This window comes from Nyctereutes procyonoides, unplaced genomic scaffold (assembly GCF_905146905.1).
Source record: "Nyctereutes procyonoides isolate TBG_1078 unplaced genomic scaffold, NYPRO_anot_genome, whole genome shotgun sequence".
Classification (NCBI taxonomy): Eukaryota; Metazoa; Chordata; class Mammalia; order Carnivora; family Canidae; genus Nyctereutes; species Nyctereutes procyonoides.
Window position 1 is genome coordinate 14,271,047 of NW_026575126.1, and position 23,610 is coordinate 14,294,656.

At 35.9% G+C, this 23,610-nt stretch overlaps 1 protein-coding gene across 1 annotated transcript; it reads left to right on the forward strand.

Moving 5' to 3' along the window:
• The first annotated feature begins 1,970 nt into the window (after positions 1-1,970).
• On the forward strand, positions 1,971-23,053 carry RPF1 (ribosome production factor 1 homolog). The gene is made up of 9 exons (XM_055340418.1): positions 1,971-2,244; positions 3,845-3,901; positions 6,086-6,166; positions 13,786-13,881; positions 14,624-14,777; positions 21,038-21,120; positions 21,542-21,723; positions 21,914-22,040; positions 22,639-23,053. The coding sequence occupies exons 1-9, from the start codon at positions 2,017-2,019 to the stop codon at positions 22,678-22,680; spliced, it is 1,050 nt and encodes a 349-aa protein (XP_055196393.1). The 5' UTR covers positions 1,971-2,016; the 3' UTR covers positions 22,681-23,053.
• Positions 23,054-23,610: the final 557 nt, after the last annotated feature.

The following is a 23,610-nucleotide window of genomic DNA, read 5'->3' on the forward strand; positions in this document are numbered from 1 at the left end:
GCAACTATGGTCTCATTTGTATGGTACCTCTGAATAAATCTAAATCCATTTCAGGATTGTTTTGTGTCCTTATGAGGAAAGGATATATTATATGTAGGGAGAAATAATAAGTCTAGAAGATATTTCCAAAATATTTTTTCAGTCTATATTTTTTAGAGGAAGGCTGATATGTATCCTCTTGCTTCCCCCTCTTCCTTGTTTTTGATCTGGTTATTCCTCTTTAAATAAGCAACTTAATATTTTATGACTTATTGCAGCCAAACCCATAGGTCAATGACTTTAAGGCTCAACGTTTTTTCCCTCTATTTTATTGCATAATTCAAATCCATTTAAAAAAAAAATCTAAGTATAATTATTTTAGTTTTCTCATCACAATTTGGGACTTGTGGCTCCATAGCAGATTTTGATGGAGTTTGTATTCTGGAAGATGCAGTTTTGATGTTTTCAACATCCTGTTTAAAAGAATTTAAATGAGTAAAAAATGCAGTATGGATACCAAACTACTGGATTACCAGAACACCCAATGTTGATACTGACACATATAATTTCAATTAAGACAGTTTCTAACAGTAAAGCAAAAGGAATTCTTTTGTCTCTGGGGGACATTTTCATAAAATTAAAATGAGGAATGCAGAAAAATTTAACCATTGGGTAAGCACTTCCTTCGCTTGGCTTCTATGACACACTCTTCATTTTCCCTTCTCATTCTCCTTTCCTGGGTCCTCCTTTTCTCTTGGGCTCTTTATGTAGGGCTGTTCCAGCGATCGGTCCTTGGTCTTCTTTTCTTTCTCAGCTCTTCATCCACACTCACTGTAATGATTTAAAATGTCATCTATAAGCCAATGACTCCTAAATTCTTTCTCTCTACTCCATAGCTCTCTCTCCTGCTGCTCAATCATACATCCCAACTGCCAACAATCACCACTTGACTACTACGTGTCTCAAACTCAATTATTTGAGAACCGAAATCTTGATCTTATCCTTCAGATTTGCTCTACCTGAAGTGTCTCTAGTCTCACCCTTCCAGTCGCAGAGTTCAAAAGTCTTGGGGTCATCCTCGCCTCTTGGCTTTATCTCACGAACCTCATTCAATCATCAGGAATTCGACCTTGCACAAGAATCTGATCACTTCTCACCATTAGAACCACTCTGGTGGTTCAGGCTCCTGTCATTTCTCCCCTCCTTTCACCTTCCTCCCCCTAAATAAAGTCTATTCTCCAAAGAAGAGCCTGAAAGACGCTTTCAGAATGTAAGTCAAATCATGCCGTTTCTTCTCTCAAAATCCTCCAGGAGATGTGAATCTCACATAAAATAAAAGGCTAAATTCTCACAAAATCCGACACAATCTGTTACTTCTAAGCCCTTACCCCCCTCCCTTTCTCACATTATCCCTGGCTTCCAGGCTGTTACCCAAACATGGCACGCTTGCTATCGACCAAGAGTCCCGGAATTGTGTTTCCATTGCCTGGACAGCTTTTCTCCTAAATAAACAGCTTTACTCGAACAAGCAGCTCTTCCCTCAAATAACCGCATCATTGACCCATTCCTGCTTTCAAGTCTTTGCTTGATGTAACTTTTTCAACGAAGGCTCCTCTGACCATCCCCCCCTTAAAAGCTGCAACCTTTGCCTATCCTCTATCCTGTCCTATCTTCGCTGGGCCACGTGTTACTTCGTAGCTGGCCACCCTATTCGTGTGCTCATTTCAGGTCTCCTTCCAGTGGGATGTAAACTTTATACAATAAAGCCTCCTTTGTTCCAATATTTTGCTGGCTCGGCACATAGTAGGCAGTCCATACGGGGGTCTCTGAACTCATCATTACAGTATTCATACAGCTGGGCGAATCCTCTATTAAACTCTCCTCAAAACTAAATTTCATCTTTTTAAATGGCTGAAGCGCACAAACTAGTCCACGTTTTTTAAGAACTTCCTGACCCCGGAAGTAAAAGACTAAGCAAAGGAGCCTGAGGGGGAAGCTACTTCCGTTTCCGTACAGACGCCAAGACCAGCAAACAGCATGGCGAAGGCCGGGGGGAAGAGCGGCGGCGGAGGAAAGAAAGGCCTGAAGCGGAAAGCGTCCGCCGAAGAGCCCCAGGAGGCTGCAGCCGCTGAGGATGGGGCGACGGAAAGTGGGGTCCCACCTCCGAAATCGGCTGCCTTTCCCCCAGGCTTCAGCATTTCGGAAATCAAGAACAAGCAACGGCGACACTTAATGTTCACGCGGTGGAAACAGCAGCAGCGGAAGGTAGGACGCGGCCGAGGCGGCAGGGCGCTTGCGCCGCATCCTCGACGCGCGTGCGCGGCAGTGCGGGGGGGGGGGAGAGGGGGCGGGGAGTCGCGCCTGCGCGGCGGCGCTCGCTGGGTGCCCGCGGAGGCGGTACCTCCTCGAGACGGGTGACCCCCGTTCCTGTGTCCCGGTCCCCTCGCACGACTTCGGAGGCTTTCGCCAGGTTCAGCTTTTTGCCTCAGCGTCGAGGATTCTTCTCCTCCTTTCCGGCCCCTCCCTCGGCCCCCCGCGCTGGGAGCGGAAGCCGGATGTCCCGCCCCCCTAGCCCCCAGAGCCCCCCTCCGACCTGGACGCCCTCCCTGCCCTCCCGACTTCGGCCGGTTGCAGCAGCCCAAGACAGGCCGTATATAAACCCAGAACCGCCCTGCTCCGCTTCCTGGGCAGCAGCTCTTACCGAAATTGTTTCTGTAAAGTTTCTGGTAATTGTAGTTTTAGCGTTGTCTTCGTCCTGTTCTCGGAGAGGAATACGAAGAGATAAAGCTCAAGGAGTGCTTATTTGTGCATAAATTGCAGTTGGAAGCAAGCGTTTGTTACGTCATAAAAGTTCACGCGCGTACTCTTCTTTTTGCTTGCCTGACTCCTCTTACTAGGTAGGTTTTATGAGGCCGTGAATTGTGCCTTACTCATAGAAGTGCCAAAGTGGAGTACGCAGGGAATCTAACTCATTCTAGGTGAAAGCGTATGCAGGGTCTCCCAGAAGATTTTTTTTTTTTTTAAGATTTTATTTATTCATGAGAGACACAGAGAGGCAGAGATACAGGCAGAGGGAGAAGCAGGCCCCATGCAGGGAGCCCGACGTGGGTGGGACTCGATCCCGGATCCCCAGGGTCACACCCTGGGCTGAAAGCGGCGCTAAACCGCTGAGCCCCCCAGGCTGCCCTCCCGGAAGATTTCTTGACACTAATCTGAGCCCCGATGGATAGAAGGTGGCTAGGCACTGGGGAGGGGCCGGGGGTGGGGGAGAAAGTACATTCGATTGTGTGTTAAGCATTCTGTTCAGACATCTCCAGAAGGTAACCGATTTAGAGTACAGTTGTCAACTTGCAAGTTCTTAATGATTTTAAAAACATTATTTCGATTATAAGATTTATGGATAACTAGTGGTGGTTTATTGGAAGCGATATGAAAACTCATCTCCCGTTGTCATTTATTTTTAATACTTGCCAAGAGAAGCAACCAGCATGGCCGTGGTTTTCTTTAGAAATGCAGCTTGTTAGGGATGCAAAATAAAACAAAGAACTTAACCAGTCTAGATATACATTTTACATTTTTTACTTAACTTGAGGCTATAAAGTTAAAAAGAAAAAAGTAGTAAAACGTTAAGTATTCAAACTTGCCAATTTAGATTTTTTTTGAGGGAGCAAGAGCTTTACTATTTATTGATTGGCCAACGTATTTGGTTTATAATAACTTAAGTGTGAAAATCTTTGTCAGGACGTTTAATACATTACAAGATTGCTCAGTTTAAGTATTCATAGCATTAGAAATGTGTAGTTTCAGCATGTGTTTGTGATATAACTGGTGGTTTCTCAATATTTTTTTTTTTTTTACTTTTTAGGAAAAGTTGGCGATTAAGAAAAAACTTAAAAAAGAGAGAGAAGCTCTTGGTGATAAGGTAAATAAAATTTTTAGTCATGTGCTTTCAGTCTTATTTTGAGGAATGCTCCCTGATAGTCACATTGTATCACTTTCTTTTGTAATTTACTGTAGAATATTCCCAATATATAAAAGATGTGAAAATAAAATAACAAATCCCTTTCTGTTCTTTACCCAGCTTAGAAACAGTACATTAGCAGATAATATTCAAAGTCTTTTATGTGCTTCTTCCTATTTAATTTCCCCTCCAAAGATAATCACTTACGAAATTGCCATGTTTTGTTTCTGTGCACTTCTTTTTTTGTGTCTCTAAAGGATGAACACATAGTGATATTTTACATTTTTTCAGAATTTCACGTAAATGGTATGTCTGTTTCAATGTGCTCATTTTACTTAATTTTATGTGTTTGAGAGACAGAGACTCATCTTCCTGACTTTGGGAATGGGGAAGCTCTATGCCTGTAGTTGGAGTTCTTGTGACTTGAAGCAAAGGCTCTTTCTTTGTCAGGCAAGACTGGGGAAGGGCAGGACAGAGCCTCTTCTGTTGAGAATGGGGAGTGGAAGGGAAGTGAGATACCTGGATGGATTATGGCAAAAAGAGCAGAGGTAATGCTTCCAGAAAGGATTTGGCTATTTTTGTGATATTGATAAGAAATGAAGTCTTTCCACTAGAAATTTTTAATAGAACTACTAAATACATCCACAACCAAGTTATTTTCTTTTAATTTTCTTTTATTTATAAGCTACTGTTAGGTCATGATACGTACTTGAAAAATTTTTAAAACATACAACGTCCACTACCCCCTTCTCTTAAGGTGAGGTACCAAGTAACGATAAACATTTTTGAGGAAGGGAAACTATGAATACTATATTAAAACTAAACATTCTGCTTTTTCATGCTGCCTTTTAATAGGATTAGGTTAAATCCCATGAAATTGCCAGCATTAGACTGTTCTGACCTGCAGAATCCTATCAAGCAATGTTTGCCTCTTAACTCTCAGTGATCAATTACAACAAATATGACAATGACCATTTGGAAATTTCACTACTCTTGTTTCTGGAACTGAAAGATAACTTCCTAGAACTGCCTCCTTTTAAAAATTACCTAAAACTTAATATTTGTTTCATAAAATAATAAAAAATAAAATCCTAGTTTTCTTTTTCATATTCTCTGCTAGTGTGCATATGTTTTGAATTTGTTTTAGTCAGTGTATGCTTACAATTCTGTGTTCCTGCTCCTTAGCATTTCATTTATACAACTTTTTGGTCTAAGCTGAGTATGCATGTTGCCAATTTTGCAGCATTCCATAGTCACAGTCATTACCCTGTTGTTGGATATTTGCCCTATTTGCTATTCATTTCCATTAATAATAATGATACTGCTTATTTCTTTATATAAATTGCTCCTCCTTTTCATTCCTTACCATAAATGCCTCAGATTAGAATTACTAGTTCAGCAGATAGATTTGTAGCTTTTGTTACTTATTTCTGAATAGCTATCTGGAAGTATTGGAACAAAGCCATATATGTATATGTATATATGTGTGTGTGTATATATATATATGTGTGTGTGTGTGTGTGTGTATACACCTTTGTACAGCCAACTCTTGAACAACATGGGGGTTGGGGTGCAGACCACCATCTCCACTCCTACACAGTTGAAAATCCCAAAAACTTAACTATTACTAATCTTACTGTTGACCTGAAGTCTACTGATAATGTAAATAATCAATTAACATGTATTTTATGTGTATTGTATACTGTATGCTTACTGTAAAATGAGCTGAAGAAAAGAAAGCATTATTCAGAAAATTACAAGAGAAAATATATTTATAGTCTTGTTAAAAAGTCGCAAATAAGTGGACCCACACGTTTCAAATCCATGTTATTTAAGCATCAACTGTATTTTTTTCATTCTGTTTGATATTCTTCTAATGGATAATTGTTTTAATTCCATTTCTTTTGGCTACTCCTGCATGGTTTTAAGTCTTTTTATTCAGTTGGCAGTTCTTCCAGTATGTTTATGTCTCTGTACAGAATTAAAAGAAAAAAAATGTTATTATTAGGATTAATGTAGTGATGGAAATGAGGAACAGATTTAGTTTTTGGATATTTGGAAATTTCTGTTATTCATCCCCAATCAAAATGCAAAATTGTTAATGTAAATTGTTTCTAAAACTTAATCTTTTTTCCTTTTATTTAGGCTCCACCAAAGCCTGTACCAAAGACCATTGACAACCAGCGAGTATATGATGAAACTATAGTAGATCCTAATGATGAAGAGGTAATATTAGAAGTCTTAAATAAATATGGATGGCCACATTTGATAAATTATTTGTTCATATGTTGATACTTAATTAAGTGGTGAAGTTGTATAATAGACTCTGTCAACTGTAATTTTGACATATTATTTGCTATAGTTGATTTCATAATTGAATTTCTCAAATGTTATAGAAAAAGGCAGTGATTACTTATTTTCTAGAAATGTATGATATGTGTAGGTGAACTTTTTGTTTAAAATCTTATGTAATGCTTCTGTTGTTTTTAATATCCTCTGAAAAGCATTCTTCATACTATAGATTTTTGTAGTATTAGACATTTTGATATAAGGATAACATTTGGTGTTATTTTCTGTGTCCTCATAAAACTCTTGGTTTCAAGATAATCATCCACATGTCACTTCACATTTTCTTTTTAAATAGTTTGTGACAGTACAGTGAGAGAATCAAGGTTTTTAAACTTTTTTTTTTTTTTTTTGGTATAGTATATTTGGTTTTGGGTATGTTTGCTTTCAAACATTGCTGTTAGTGACATTCTTTAACGTTTCCAGTTATAGTCTTTCATACATTCAGTCAGTCTTCCAGTGAATGTTTATTGATTGCCTGCTGTGTATTGGATTCTGTTTTAGGGAGTTGGGATCTATCAGTGCACCAAACATTCTGCCATTTATACACAAAAGATGTCAGCCCACCCAGAACTTACATTCTAGGGAGAGAGACAAACAGTGAACATAATAAAATGAATTATCATATGTTAGCAGGTGATAGGTTACTAAAGTTAAAAAAATAGGGAGAAGGAAGGGTACTTGTGTAGCTCAGTCAGTGTCCAGCTTGATTTCTGCTCAGGTCATGATCTCAGGGTTGTAAGATCAAATCCCAAATTGGGTTCTGTGCTCAGTAGGGAGTCTGCTTGAGATTTTCTCTCCCTCTCCCCGATGCTCTCATTCTCACTCATTCTGCTCCCCCCCCCCCAAAAAAAAAATAAATGTTAAAAAATAGAGTGAAGTAGATTCAGGGCTTCTTGAAGTAGAGTTTGCAATTTTATATGTATAGGAGTGTGTGTTTGATTTAGTTTGACATAAATACAGAATTAATAGAAAAGTGGGAATTCATTGTATATCCTTCACCTAGATTTCCTTAATATTACACATGCTTTTCTTTTGTATTCTCTCTGATATGCTTGAGAGTAAATGGCAGACATGAAGCCTGTGTACTCCTATATAATTTAGTGCATTTTACTTATAAACAAGTGTATTTTTCTTGATAATCACACAACTAACAGTGATGATGATGATCTCATCTACACAGCTTATTCGATTGTCTACAGTTGTCCAAATGGTATCCTTTTTAGCAAAAGAAAAATTCCAGCTTATGCTTTTTACTCTGTTACAATGACTTTTTAACCTCCCTTAGTTTGGAATAGTTCTTTGGACTTCCTTTGCTTTTTTTTTTTTTTCTTCCTTTTTTTGTAATTTAGTGGACTCCCTTTGTTTTTAATGACATTGACTTTTTGCAGAGTGCAGTCTAGGAATTTTTGTGAAATGTCACTAATATGACTTTGATATTTGCTCGTAATTATATTCAGTTTTTGTAATTTTGACAGGTATACCACAGATATGATATTGTTTTGATGCCTCTTATAAGGAGTCACGTATTGTTGGTTTTCCCATGCAGCTTTTTGTTTTTCCCTTTGTAATAACTGTTTGTAGGGGATATACGTTGAGATTATATAAACATCTGTTATTCTTCAAACTTTCACTCAAGATTTTGCAATTACAAATAATTTTTTCTGGTCTGATGGAGCAGAGATTGTATCTCAGTGTAGTTTTAAATTTTTGTTCACTTGTTATGAATGAGGTGGAACATCTTTTTATGCTTTTTTTCTTTTTAATCAGTTTGTTCATGTCTCTAGCCTATTTTTCTGTTGGTTAGGGTTGCAGTTCTATATAATGATGGTCAGGGTTGGCTTCATTGAGATGGCCTTTTAGGAAAGACTTGAAGGATATAAAGCAATTGGCCTCCTTGCAGTTCTGCCTCATTTGTTTCCTAGGAATGACCAGTGTAAAAACTAGTGCATAAACAGTTAATGCAAAAGCTCTAACACTTAGAGCTCCTCCTGGAGCATGTTCAGTGTGTTTTAAGAACAGCAAGGAAGTCAGTATGCTGAAATTAGTGAGCAAGAGAGAGGGTTACAGAAGAGGTGCCAGGGAAAGTATTGGGAAAAGCAAAAGCCAGAGCAGTGGCTTTGTTGACCATCATGAGGACTTAAGCTTTTATACTTAGTGAAATGAGCCATTGGATGGTTTTCAACAGAGGAATGATATGATCACATTTAATTTTTAATAGTAATCAGTTGCTATACTGAGAATGTAATTAGAGAAGTAAACAGATATTTAGAAAACCACTGAAGTAATCCAGGAAAGAGATTATGATGATGATGACTTGGGCTACAGTTACAGTGAGTATTGAGAATCAATTTGATTCTAAGGTTTGGTTTTTTTCCCCAGGTATATTTTGAAATTAGAGCCATTGTAATTTCTTGATAAATTGGACATGGGGTGTGAGAAAGAATATTCAAAGATGGTATTGAAGTATTTAGTCTGAGCAGTTAGAAAGATAGAAGGATGGAATTGTCATTGACAAGATATGGAAGAGGTCTTGGCTGGAGATAAATTGGAAATCATAGATACTTAGAGGTTACAAATATGTAAAATTTTCCTAAATATTTACCTAGGGGGAATTTATTGGGTCATGAGATGTTTAAATGTTCAACATTATATAGTGGTGCCAAAATGTTTTTCAAAGTAGTGGTTGTATCATTTTTCACTTGTGTTGAATAAGGGTAATATTTCTGGTCATCTACATTCTGACTAGTACTTCTACATTCTGACCAATACTTTGCTCATTGTGGTTTGAGTTTGCATTTCCGTGATTCCTAAAGTGGTTGAGCATCTTTTCATATATGCACTATGTTTTTGCTAACATTACACCAGCTCATTCATGTCTTTTGCCTAGTTTTTTATCCTATATTTTATTGATTATAGAACTTCTTTTTTATTTTGGATACTAATCATATATATATAAGTATCTTCCAATTTGTGGATGCTCTTTTTCCTTTTTCTGTGCTGTCTTTGGTGAATAAAAGTCCTTAATATAGTTGAGGTTTAAAATTTTTAAAAATATTTCTTTATTTTGGTCTTAGGTAAGAAATCTTTATCCTGTGATCATATGTTCTCATATTTTTTAAAGGACTGATTTTCACATTTATGTGCTTAATCATCATGAATCAATTTCTTCGTTTGGTATGAGAAAGAAAAAAAATTTCTTTTTTCTTCCCCTACCCCTTTTTCTGCCCCTACTATATGTAACCAGTTTCCCCAGCCTTTGGAGTAGTACAACCTTTCCCACAGTGAATTACAATGTTTTCATACATCAGGTATCCATACATGTTTGTCCTTTTTTGGGCTATTGATCAGTTTGTTGCTTTATTATCGCTTCTTTATTTTCTTTCTTTCTTTCTTTCTTTCTTTCTTTCTTTCTTTCTTTCTTTCTTTACTTCTTTATTTTCTTAATTATTTATCTTAATGGTGAATTTTGATATTTGATAGAGCAGGATGTTCTCCACCTCCATCTTCTTTCTGGTCTATCTCTTCAGGAACATTCTCTTTCTGCACCTTTGGTCTGCCATATAAAATTATAAATTAAAGCAGATCACTTAGGGAATCTATTTATATATTGCTTTTTTTAAGGTAGGTCTTCTTTACTAAAAATGTGTTTCAAAGATTTTTATAATTTTCTTCATGCCAGTTTTACACATAAATCTTGCTAGGGCTCTTGCTGGGTATTTTATGTTTTTTATTAGTGTAAATCACATCCCTTTAAAAATTGTTTTATTTGCTCATTTATAAAAATGCTATTGATTTTTGGATTGTGACCGTCTAAACAGTAGCTTACCTAAATTTGTTTCTAATAATTTGTTTAAATAATTTTCATTTCATGACATCTCATATCAAATAAATAGAAGTATCAGTAGTGTTATCTGTGCCATGTACCTGATTTTAAAGAGAATCCTCCTAATATTTCATCATTAATGTTTGTGTCTTCAATTTTAGATTCTCTTTATGCATTAAGGAAAATCCATTCTTGCTGGCAGGGTTGTTTGTTTTTATCATGAATATATAAAATGTTATCAGATGCTTTTTCTGAAAATATTTAGATAATTATGATTTTTCTGTAAATATTGAGATGAATATACAGTTTTTCTCCTTTGTTGTATTAATGTAGGAAATGAAATAGATTTTCTAATGTTAAGTATCTTTTGCATTCTTGGGATAAATCCAATTTAATTAAGATGTTTTATCTTTTACACTGTTTTGGTTTGTCAGTACCTTGTTTAGAGTATGTACATCTGTGTTTATAAGGGGGACTACAGTTATGTTCCTTTCCTTTTTTAAAAAAAAATATTTATTTATTTATGAGAGAGAGAGAGAGAGAGAGAGGCAGAGACACAGGCAGAGGGAGAAGCAGGCTCCATGCAGGGAGCCTGATGTGGGACACTATCCCCAGGACTCCAGGATTACGCCCTGGGCCAAAGGCGGAGCTAAATCCCTGAACCACCCAGGCTGCCCTTCATTAGTTTTCCCCTGATCTTTATTCCTTTCTTCTACTTACCTAAGGTTTCATTTATTCTTCTTTTTCTAGTTTCTTAAAATGGAAGCTTACATTATGATTTTATACTTTTATTTCTTTTTAATATAATCAAATAAAACTATGGTTTTCCTCCTAAGCACTGCTTTAGCAACATCCCATACATTTTGATAGGTTTACTGTGCTTTCATTTTCATTCTGCTCAAGATATCTTTAATTTCTCTTGTGATTTCTTCTTTGTCTCATCGATTATCAGGAAGTGTGTTAATTTCCAAATATTTGAGGATTTCCCAGATATATTTCTGCTGTTGATTTCTAGTTCAGTTTTATTGTGGTTCTTGGAACATACGCTGTTTGATTCCTTTTCAAGTAAAGATGTGTTCTGGGGCAAGATCTCTTCTGTACAATGTTCTGTATTCCTTTGGAAAACATGTATATTCTGCTGTTTTGAGAGTTTTAAATTGATTAATTGTGTTGTTCATGTTTTCTATATAGTTGCTGAATTCCTAATTCTATCAGTTACTGAGAAAGGAGTATTGAAATCTCCAACTATAATTGTTGATTATTAATTTCTTCCATTCCTTTCAGTTTTGCTTTCATGTCTTTTGTTTTTTGTTGTTGTTAGGTACATACCTATTTAAAAAAATTTTTTTTTACTTTTATTGGGGATACATGCCCATTTTTATTTTTATTTTTATTTTTTGATACATGCCCATTTATAATTATTAAATTTTCCTAACGTATTGATTCTTAATCCAGTGTCTCTTATTGTCTCATCCCTTAAATTGCCCATTACAATATTTCTTTTCTTTTTTTTTTTGCAACATTTCTTTTCTTAATGTCTCTTTTTGTCTCATATATACATGGCCAACAAACTTTCTTATAGTATATCTTCTTTTTTCATCCTTTCACTTTTTACCAGTTTGTATCTTTGAATTTAAAGTGTCACAGGCATCATATGCTTGGATATTGCTCTTTTATTCTTTTATTGACAATTAGTATTTAATGTTGATTTTTGATGTAGTTATATTTACATCTGCCATTTTGCTTTTTTCAACAGATTTCATATCTTTATTTTTATTCTCTTCCTCCTTGACTGCTTTCTTTTGTATTAAAAAATATCTTTTAGTATGCTATTTTAATTCCTTTTAATCTTTTAAATTTTATATTTAGGCTTCTTTTAGCAGTTTCTCTAGGAATTATATCTTTCTTTATTTTTTTTAATTTATTTATTTATGATAGTCATACAGAGAGAGAGAGAGGCAGAGACATAGGCAGAGGGAGAAGCAGGCTCCATGCACCAGGAGCCTGACGTGGGATTCGATCCCCGGTCTCCAGGATCGCGCCCTGGGCCAAAGGCAGGCGCCTAACCGCTGCGCCACCCAGAGATCCCTATCCTTCTTTAATTTATCACTATCTATGTCAGGTAAATACAGACGTGATTCTGGTAAACTAGCAGGTTTACACCAGCATAGCTTTGTTTCCTCCACTCTTGTTTATGGTGTTGTCACATATACAGCATCTGCCTAGGTTATAAATCCAGTGTTTTAATTTCTGCTTTAAATAATATTAAAAAAAAAAGAAATTAAGAGTATACACATATAACACACACAAAGAGTCTTTTATGGTTACTTTGTATTTACCATTATAGTACTCTTCTTTCTTTTCCTTTAGAGCTAAGTTACCATCCAGTCTTATTTTCTTTCAGCTTGTAGGATTTCCTTATGTTTTTGTTTTTATAATAGATCTAATAGCTAATTATCTCAGTTTTTGTTTATCTGAAAATATACTTCTTTTCCTTCAATTTTGAAAGATTTTTGCAAATTATAGAATTTTTGGTTGACTTTTTTTTTTTTGATTATTTGGAACCTATTCCATTGCATTTTGACCTTCATAATTTCTGATGAGAAATCAGCTATTTTAATAGTTGTCCCCTGCACATGATTTTTATTTCTTTCAGAATGTTCAGTTTTGGCTCTTAGCAGTTTGACTTTGATTTGTTTAGGTTCTTGTTCTTTTTATCCTACTTAGGGTTTGTTGAGCTTGTATCTATATGTTAGAATCTTTCACCCATTATTCTTCAGATACTTTTTTCTACCTTCTCTTTCCTTAAGAGACTTCTTTTCACACACTTTTGAAATGGTTAACATTGTCCTACAGGTTTCTTTAGTTTTGCTCCTTTTTTAATGATTCTTTTCCCTGTTATTCAGATTGAATATTTATTAATCTAATTTCAAATTCATTGATTTTTTTTTCTTGCCATCTTAGATCTGCATTAAGCTCCTGTTTTCTCTTAATTCCTTGAATATATTTATTATGGCTACTTTGAAATTTTCGCTAAATTCAACATGTAGGCTCACTCAGAGACAGTTTTTATTGGCTGCTTTTTTCCTGATTATGGGTTATACTTTCCTGTTCCTTAGCGTATCTAATTTTTTGGCTGAAAGCTAAACATTTTAGGCAATATATTATAGTAACTGGACTGTTCTATTGTTTGATTTTTTTTTTGTTCTAGTAACTTGCCATTTTTCAAGAATGAACACAGCTCAGAGCACCTGAGTGACTCAGTTGGTTAAGTACCTGACTCTTGATTTTGGCTCAGGGTCATGCAATCAAGTCCTAGGGTCAGGTTCTGCACTCAGTACAGAGTCTGCTTGAGATTCTTTCCATCTTTCTCTGCCTCTCCCCCTTCTTACACTCTCTTCCCCTCCCAAAGTAAACAAATAAATCATGAGAAGAATAAACACAGCTTGTGTCTTGAAATGGTTTTTTGACAGTTTTTTCCAGTTTTATACTTGTATTCTACAAATAAAAAATCACCCAACCTATTCATGTTGCCATTAATAGAAGTCCCTATTGACTTTCTTTAGATCCCATATCAGCTTAGGAAGATAGTATCATAGAATCCTGCTGGAGCAGCTTTTAAGATTGTAGCTTAGTGGAGTGTTTGATATAAAATTATCTTTTCTGTTCACAGGTTGCTTATGATGAAGCTACAGATGAATTTGCATCTTACTTCAACAGACAAACTTCTCCCAAGATTCTCATCACAACATCAGATAGACCTCATGGGGTAAACATATCACTCAGTATAGTTATTGAATTCTTAATTTTTTTACATTACTATTTAAAAGACTATTTTCAGAAGATCTGAGTTAAATTATTATTGATTGCCATAGATGCCTATGAATAAGGTAAATAAAATGAATACTGTGATGTGATATAGGTTATAGGTTCTTTTTTTTTTTATTTTTTTTTTATTTATGATAGTCACAGAGAGAGAGAGAGAGAGGCAGAGACACAGGCAGAGGGAGAAGCAGGCTCCATGCACTGGGAGCCTGATGTGGGATTCGATCCCGGGTCTCCAGGATCGCGCCCTGGGCCAAAGGCAGGCGCCAAACTGCTGCGCCACCCAGGGATCCCGGTTATAGGTTCTTGAAGCATGGTTCTGCAGGATAGGGTTTATCAGTCTCAGCACTATTAGCAAATTGGGCTGCATAGTTTTTTTATTATGGGAGTTGTCCTGTTCATTATAGGATGTTTAGCAGCATCCCTGGCTTCTCCACTAGATACCACTACCAGCCATCCCCACCACTGCCACTAGTCACAACCACCAAAAATATTTCTAGACATTGCCAAATAATCACCCCCAGTTGAGAACCACCACTTTAGGATGATCAGCCTTTGATAAGGGTTGAATACTGTTCATATTTCATTCTTTCCCTACCCTTGTTCTTTTTTAATAGCACTTCTGTTAATCATTAAAAATTTTTATTCCTTTTCACTTTTGAAGATTTCTGTTTTTTGTTTTGCAGAGAACAGTACGACTCTGTGAACAGCTCTCCACAGTTATACCAAACTCACATGTTTATTACAGAAGAGGACTGGCTTTGAAAAAAATTATTCCACAGTGCATTTCAAGAGATTTCACAGATCTGATAGTTATTAATGAAGATCGTAAAATACCAAGTATCCTTCTTTATTAAAGTTTTCCTATTTCACCATCATCCTCTTTTAAGATATATTTGAAAGAATAAGGAGATGTTTTCTATAACTTTCAGAACATAACTTTTTTAAACTAGAAAATTATGGGTGGACTAACAAAAATGTAGAGTAGATAGTATGGTTAAAGAGAAAAATAGAGGATAGAGTGTGCACTCTGGCAAAATCTGCCAGCCTCCCCTCTGAGCTCATTAATTTTAAAGATGATCATTTGAGTGGGTTGATTATTAAAATTATTAAGGATTCATCAAAAATAGGGCAGGACTTTGCTGTTGCCAGAATAACATTTTTTTTTAATCAATGAACATTGCCTTTTTTTTTTTATAATAGTTTAAAAGGTTTTTTTTTTTTTCTTTTTAAAATCTAACACTTAGGGCCTTATTATTTTCAGTATAAGTTAAAGACATTATCCACTTGTACAAGTTGCTTTCCAGAGACGAAAATAGACTGAAATTAGCTTTCCAATGTGATGTTTTATTGGCCATATTATAATTTGGCTTGGATTATGGGTTAATGTACCAAAATAACTAAAATCTCTTGAATACTTCACTATTCTAGAAGACATGTTTTTAATGTAGTTAGTTGCTGCTTTCTTAAAACTATCTCCCAATATAAAGTGGCAAAGTCTATGATCCTCTCTTTATTTTTGACAGTTAAAAAACTATCATTATTTTAAGGCTGCAAGCAGGCATTCATCAATTCAATAAACATTGTATCCTTGTTTTAGCTGAGCTATTTTGTATAGGTATATAAACTTCATTTATATCATCTGTTGCCTTTAGGAAGCTTATGTTCTCGTTTACTTATAAAATGGTATTGTCTTTTTACCCGGAATGTATTAATATTTTTCTGGTTACCATTTTGTACACCTTGTAGGGTGAATTCAGATCATTAAGGTACCATCAGTACATAGACCAAATTTATAATAGAGAAATAACTAGAATAATTAATCCTAATATGAGATTATACTCATATGTGTAAACATATATATACACACGCATATATATGTATAAACACATATATACGCGCGCGTGTGTGTGTGTGTGTGTGTGTGTGTATCCCAAGATTGTAAGTTTCAAGTATAGAATTAATGCAGTTTCTACAAGTCCTAATGCTACTGAATGGAATTTTTATAAGTATAATCTTGCCTGGATGTTGATTTTTATAATTTCAGAGATACTACATTTTCTTTTATAATTGATATGTAGTAATGCAGTTGATGGCAAAGTGTTGGTGGAAGAAGTAGGAAAGAGGACGTCCTAAATGCTTTTTTGTTCTCTATTAACAGAGCATGGTTTTCAAGACTAGTAAGTACGTTGGTGAGGGGCACTAGAAGTCCATCTTGGATAAAAAGATAAGATAAGGCCTAGAAACTCTGAATAAAGTCACATATCTTGGCTTCAGAGAATATCTGCGTAAACTCATAAATGAGACTTTGCTACTCTGAGAAAGATACAAGAGAGGCAAATGGAAGAAGGATGGGAAATAGGAAATGTGGGTATTTGCCATGACCCAGATAAAACATGTAGAGTAATTAAAAGGAGAATAATTTGTAGTTACCATAATAGAAATGGTAGTGTGATTCCTAGAGACCTAATGTGGGCTTACGAATAATAAGTCATGACCCCTAATGATGACACTTAGAAAAGTTGAACGAATTGAGGATATTTGGCCTGTGGGAAATTAGAATATGGACGCATGACAAACTGGAAGGGCTGCTGTAAAAGAGTAGTAGTAGCCAAATGGTGGAAATTAATGGAGACACAAACTTTTTACTTTAGAAAAGAGCTTTTGTCAACCATCTAAACTGTGGTCCAGTGGCTTTGGGTCAGACAGTTGTGATGCCAAATACAGACTTCATTACTTGCTATTTTTGTAATTTTTGTCAAGTTTCTTAGCTAGTTGGTTTTATCATATTTTAACATACGAAATAGTACCTAAATCTTCAGGGTTCCCACAAAGATCATATAAATGTATTATGTTTCCAAGGCTTATTGCCTGATCTGGCATTTTAGTAAAAGCATGGAAGTTTTTTTCTGGAGACCTACATCCTCTATTCAGTATTTCTAAGTGGAAATTTGAGCTAAGTTAACTCTGTGCTGTAGTTTTGGCAGGCTTTTGTAAGCTGTTTTGCATTCTTGTCCTTTGGGTACTAAAAGTTAGTTTCACCTCAATCATAACAGAATGCCTCTGTGCCTTAGGGCTTGTGCGCAGCTGTAATCCCACCCATTAAGATCTGCCACCTAGATCTGAAATTTGAGCTAATCTGCCTAAAATCCTTCTCAACCTTTTTTCCTTGTTACTGAAATAGGAATAATGACTCCTATTCTTCATGGTTTATGCTAGGAATTAGAAATAAGTTTTTTTTTTTTTTTTTGTACAGTGCAGGTACTTAGGAACTGATAATTTTGGATTTTGTAGTTTTCTTTTGACAAACTACAATTTAGTGGGAATGTTCTAGAGAGAATTCAAGTCCTAGTTGGAAGAAATAACCTTTACTTCTCTTAGCACCCTGAGATTTTATGATTCTTTTCAGTGTTCAAATGATCTGGAAATACTTTTGGTTATACCTTATGAAGTTGAACCTGTGGTGAATTTTTGAAAAGTAGGAAAGAATTCAAACATTACTGATAATCTGCTATGTGCTAGGCACTAGTATTTATCAGAAACAAATCTACCAGGAGTTAATAGATTAGTTGGGAAGAAAGTCATTTATATGATTATAACTCAAATGACAAGTGCTAAAGTTAAGTACCACTGACAGCTGAGATTTAAAACTTAATTTTAACTGTATAAAAAGAGGTGGCATTTGAAGTGGGCCTCAATAGTACTGACCTTCTTAGTCAAGCTTACTTCAGTCCTAAGGTGGTGAGCCCCTTCCCCAGAAGACCAGCACCATGTCTCCTGACCAGAGTTCTGCTGAGGTTCAGTTGTAGAGAAAGATTATCAGGTCATATTTAACAAGCAGATCAGAGCATACCTAGTTAAAACTTGCCACATTCTGGCCAAGGGCCAAACACTGCCCATGGTAGGCAAGGAGAGCCTCTGCAGATAACTGGCCTAAAGGAGATAGAGCAGCCAAAATGCAACAGTAAAGTGCATGCAACACACACCAGAGACACTCCCTGATGTGCCAGGCCCTGGACCCTATATTCTACTTCACAAAGCCATTACTCTTCTGGAGCAGGAAACATAAGGGGCTTTTCTAACACAGAGAAGAAGGCAGAGAGACAAAATGCCAGACAGAGGAATGTATCCCAAATGAAAGAACAAGATAGGTCACAACCGAGATCTAAATGAAACAAATATGAGTAATATGTCTGCTGGAGAATTTAAAGCAACAATCAAGGATACTTGCTGGGGTTGAGAAAAGAATGGAAGATTTCAGGGAGGCCCTTACCACAGAGATAAAAGATTTAGAGAGTCAGAAGTGAGTAATGCAGTAACAGATTGGAAGGACTAGATACAGTGAACTTAAGGCTGGAAGAAGCAGAAGGCAAAATAGTGGAAAATAAGCTGAAAAAATAATTATGGAATATGAGAACAGATTTAGGGAACTCAGTGACTCCATCAGATGTCATTAGATTCCTATTATAAGTGCCAGAAGAGAAAAGGGGCCAGAAAATTTGAGGAAATAATAGTTGAAAACCTCCCTAATCTGGTGAAGGAAATAGACATCTGCATCCAAGAGGCACAGACAACTCCCATCAAAATCAAAGGCAGGCCAACACCAAGATATATTGCAGTTAAACTTTGAAACTACACTGATAAAAAAAAAATCTTAAAAAGCAGTAAGACAAAAGAAGTCTTTAACTTACAAGGGAAGATTTATAAGGCTAGCTGTGGATTCCTCAAAAGAAACTAGCCAAGCCAGAAGACAGTGGCATAGTGTATTCAAAGTGCTGAATGGGAAAAATCTACAGCCAAGAATGCTCTATCCAGCAAGACTATGGTTCAGAATAGGAGAGATAAAGGGTTTCCCAGGCAAACAAAAGCTAAAGGAGTCCATGATCACTAAACCAGCCCTGCAAGAAATATTAAAGGGCACTCTTTGAGTAGAAAAATTTCAAGAAACAACAAGTAATAAAATGGCACTAAACATGTATCTATCAATAATTCTTTTTTAAAAGATTTTATTTATTTGTGAAAGACAGAGGCAGAGACATAGGCAGAGAGAGAAGCAGGCTCCATGCAAGAAGCCCGATGTGGGGACTCGATCCCAGGACTCCAGGGATCATCCCTTGAGCCAAAGGCAGACGCTCAACCATTGAGCCAGGTGTCCCTGTATCTATCAATAATTATTCTGAAAGTAAATGAACTAAATGCTCCAAACAAAAGACATAGGGTTTCAGAATGGACAAAGAAACAAGAGACCCATTTTAGACCTGAAAACACCTGCAGATTGAAAGTGAGGAAATGGAAAAACATTTATCATACAAATGGATGTCAAAAAAAGCTGGAGTAGCAATGTTTCATATCAGAGTTACAAACTAGACTTTAAATCAAGGTCTGTAATAAGATGAAGAGCACTGTATCATAATAAAGGGGACAATCCAACAAGAAGATCTAAGAATTGTAAATATGCACCCAACATGGCAGCACCCAAATATATAAAACAATAACAAACGAACTCATTGATGAAGTGGGCCGTAATGGATGAGTTCAATATGGCAGGTATTTTGAAATAGCATGAACAGAAAATATATGATAGGATTAATATGTATGCTGTATAAGAGGTTGTGTCAGTGCCTTCCAGTTAGGAAACCTAGGCATAAAAGGGAGTTTGGGGCCACATGGGAGCTGTACTGATGTCTTTATTCTGTAGATGTGCTGTGGTGAGAGTAGATTGAAATTAGCTACAGCTGTCAAGACTCAGGGTGGATCTAGTTTTTCACTTAGCATGAGAAACTGTGGTACAGAGAAAATAACAGTAACTAACATCCCATAGCTTATTACATATAAATTTGATTTACAGTCTGTATTAGAAAATCTACTTGGAATGGTGAGAGAGACCAACTAGGATACTGTTTTAATGTAGGTGGAAAATCTCAAGGACCTCAACTAAGAGAACAGCAGTAAGGGTAAAGAGGTGGCTATGGAAATGAGGAATTTATGAGGGTAAAAGCAGTAAATAGAATTTGGCAAGGAAGGGAAGGAGGAAGTTGAAGACTACCCATGGGTTAATGGGAGAATGTTGATGCCTTTATAAAAAGATGGCAACATCTGTTTTGTAAAACTCAGGCTGTTTACAGGGAACTTGAGATAGTCTGATTCTGACCTTTTAAGGTTCAGTGTTTGAAAAAATCAAGTTGTGTTACAAAGACTTGAGGAATGTTATATAGGTAGCAGTCTTAGGTAGCTGCATTCCAGAAAGCCATTCCAGTCTACTAACCCTGTCAATTGTAGGCAGGTGTCCTGTATTTCATTTATAGTTTAGTGTGTCTGGTAGAAGTGTCTGTGGTGGACAATCAATAAATGGTTATTAGTTGATTTTAATTTGTGGTTGGGACAGTAATCTTAAGAATAAAAGCTTTTCTTTCGAGAAACACTGACTTCAAGAAAAGACCTTAGGAGTCTCTGGTCTTACGGGACAATATTCAAAGCTGACAGCATATACTAACCTTACATATGTATAAAAAATATACATAGAAATGTGTGTATATGTTTTTTTTTTAATTTTTTTTATTTATGATAGTCACACAGAGAGAGAGAGAGAGAGGCAGAGACACAGGCAGAGGGAGAAGCAGGCTCCATGCACAGGGAGCCCGACGTGGGATTCGATCCCGGGTCTCCAGGATTGCGCCCCGGGCCAAAGGCAGGCGCCAAACCGCTGCGCCACCCAGGGATCCCCTGTATATGTTTTTGTATCAAAGTGCATATTTAGGGTTATAAGGCCTCTGAACATGGAGTTAAACTTTGGAATGCTAAAATTATGCTAGAAGCCCATCTTGTCTTTTCACCTAGGTTAATTGAATACCCAACATACCCTTTTGAGGGTGAGGAGTTATGTATCATATTGTGAAGAGAAAAAGTGGAACTACCATAGGTTAATGTTTTCCTGAAATACTGGGTTGATTATGGGTCTTCAGTATGGTAGGAAACTTTAACCCAGAAGAATACACTTAACTACCTAGCTACAGATTTTAGGAGCCTTTGGACATACAGAGGACCAGTTATTTACACAATTTAAATTACAGAGTTCAACATGTTCTTAGCTTTTTAAACAGATGGATTAATTCTGAGTCACTTGCCAAGTGGCCCAACTGCTCATTTTAAAATGAGCAGTGTTCGTTTGCGTAAAGAAATTAAGGTAAGTTTTATGCATTCCTTGATTGGCATTGGTCTCCTTGCAGTATATGCATAGGCAGCTCTATAACTTACATATTGAATTGCTTTTTAATGACACTTGTTCTCCTGCTTAAAGCCAGTTTTATCTACTGGCAGTTTTCTTATGAGATTGTAAATGAGTTATGGCAGACAGGCAATAGCCTTCATTACTATCAAACAGGTTATTTTTTTTTTTTTTTTACAGGTTACTTTTCTAATAGGACTTTTTGGTATTCACTGCATGTTAAAATAATTTTAGGCTTTATTTCATGGGACTGATAAGCCATCTGTGTCTGTTATTAAGAAGGATTATCTTTAAAATTTTTTGTGTCATGTAAATTCTGAAACTTGAACTTGCAATATCAGGATATAGATTAATTCCTTATTTTCCATCCTTTTTCCAGAGAAGAGGCAAGGACCCTACAGAACACATACCTGAAGTAATTTTGAATAACTTTACTACGAGGCTGGGTCATTCTATTGGACGTATGTTTGCATCTCTCTTTCCCCATAATCCTCAATTTATTGGGAGGCAAGTTGCCACATTCCATAATCAACGGGACTATATATTCTTCAGATTTCATAGGTGAGGAAGGTACTTGAACTCCTTAGATTTTGACTCAATCGTGAAATACATTTTCAATGTAAATATGTTTTCTATTGTGACAAGTATTGTAGATGAAAAATAAATTATCTTTTGAACTCTGTCATATTAAAGAAATTCCATTTAGTTCATGCAGACTGTTTTCCCTTAATTCTTTCACTTATCTTTGAAGGTACATATTCAAGAGTGAAAAGAAAGTGGGAATTCAGGAACTTGGACCACGTTTTACCTTAAAATTAAGATCTCTTCAGAAAGGAACCTTTGATTCTAAATATGGAGAATATGAATGGGTCCATAAGGTATGTGCCTTATTTGAAAAGCCATTTAGATCATTTTAAAAGTAGGAATGAGAAGGAAGCCATGTACTTTATGCTTTGAATGCTCATATATGTTATACTTCTGATTTCCAGAAGCTCAAAAGAACTAATCTCTGATAGGGTATTTTGGTCTGGTGATCCCTGGTTCATTTGAAGTATCCTGAGATAGTGGTCCTCAAAGTAGATCAGCAGCATCACCTAGGAACCTGTTAGGAAGGCAGATTGTTAGGCCACAGATTTACTGAATCAGCAACTTAGGGAGTGGGGCCCAGCACTCTCCATAAGCCAGTGTTTGATTCTGTATGTTTGAAAACCGTCGCTATAGAAGCATTGTGTAAGTTTGGAGAGCATTTTAACTCATAAATGAAAACGTCAGCATTTTAAAGTCTGTTTCTAGTCAGCAATCACATACGATTTTTACTTCAAAATCATATTTTTTACACATATATATGAGAACAGTAACTCCCAATGCCTTTGTTAGACCTGGACTATTCAGTCTCCAAAATGGACCCAGAAGGGTTTTTTTTAAGCAGTGTTACCTATAGATTTACTTTTTTTTTTTTTCTTTCCTAATTTTCAGCCCCGGGAAATGGATACAAGTAGAAGAAAATTCCATTTATAAAATACTGAAGGAGTAGTATTGAATTGTGCTAAACAGGTCTACTTTGGATTTATGACAGAAGACCCTTTTTAAAATGTCATTTACTGGTTCCATAAACCTTTTCATGTCTGGACCAAGTAACAAGTGCCATGAATTACCATTCACTGTTTATGTAGCACATACAAATAAAAGTCATTTTGGTGAGTTTAGAAGTTGCAGTTTGTTTCCTAAAACTTAATTCTCTTATTCCTAGGTAATCATAAGTTGAAATCAAGATTCAGAGTAATAACTCGTGGAACATGAGTCTGGAGAGAAAATACATTGTTAAGACACTAACCCAGTGGTTTTATACCAGACTAATCTTGGGTCTGGCACATAGTTTTAAATTCTGTTTCCTGCATGAATAATATATATTGGGAGGCCAGGTTTCTGGGATGTTTTAATATTTCCTTAAGCCTTTCAGATGGTAAAAATTTTAAAGCAAAATGGTTTAACAAAGACCTAAAATTTAAGTTGCAAATTACTGAAACTAAACTTTGGTTCCTTTTCTTTTTTTCTTTTTTTTTGTCTTTTGTACACTTCATTACGTTGTCCTATAATATTCTACTCAAAAATTGTTTAAAACTCTCAAGTTTTTCTTAACATCTTCTAATGGAATTTCTATGTCCAGTCTCCTTATTAGGAGAGCAATCTATTAAGTAATTAACTTTTAGGTGTGATGGTAATACCCTACACAAAGGAGTTTATCAGAAATACCTATTACTAAAACAAGTTAATCCTGCAAATACTCATAAGTAGGAACTCGTATTAGCAGCTTCCTCCTGACCTTGAAAGGATAAACGTCTGCAACTTACCTTTAGCTCCCTACAGTCTTTCAAATAAATGTAGGGCATAAAATTAGATGAGTTGGTAGAAAAAAAACACTAAAACTTAACCCCTTCTTAATAAAAT

Coding starts and splice junctions, on each gene's coding strand:
- RPF1 (XM_055340418.1), top strand. CDS start 2,017: ATGGCGAAGGCCGGGGGGAAGAGCGGCGGCGGAGGAAAGAAAGGCCTG. Junction 2,245..3,844: donor GGAAACAGCAGCAGCGGAAG/GTAGGACGCGGC, acceptor TTTACTTTTTAG/GAAAAGTTGGCGATTAAGAA. Junction 14,778..21,037: donor TGAAGATCGTAAAATACCAA/GTATCCTTCTTT, acceptor CTTTTTAAACAG/ATGGATTAATTCTGAGTCAC.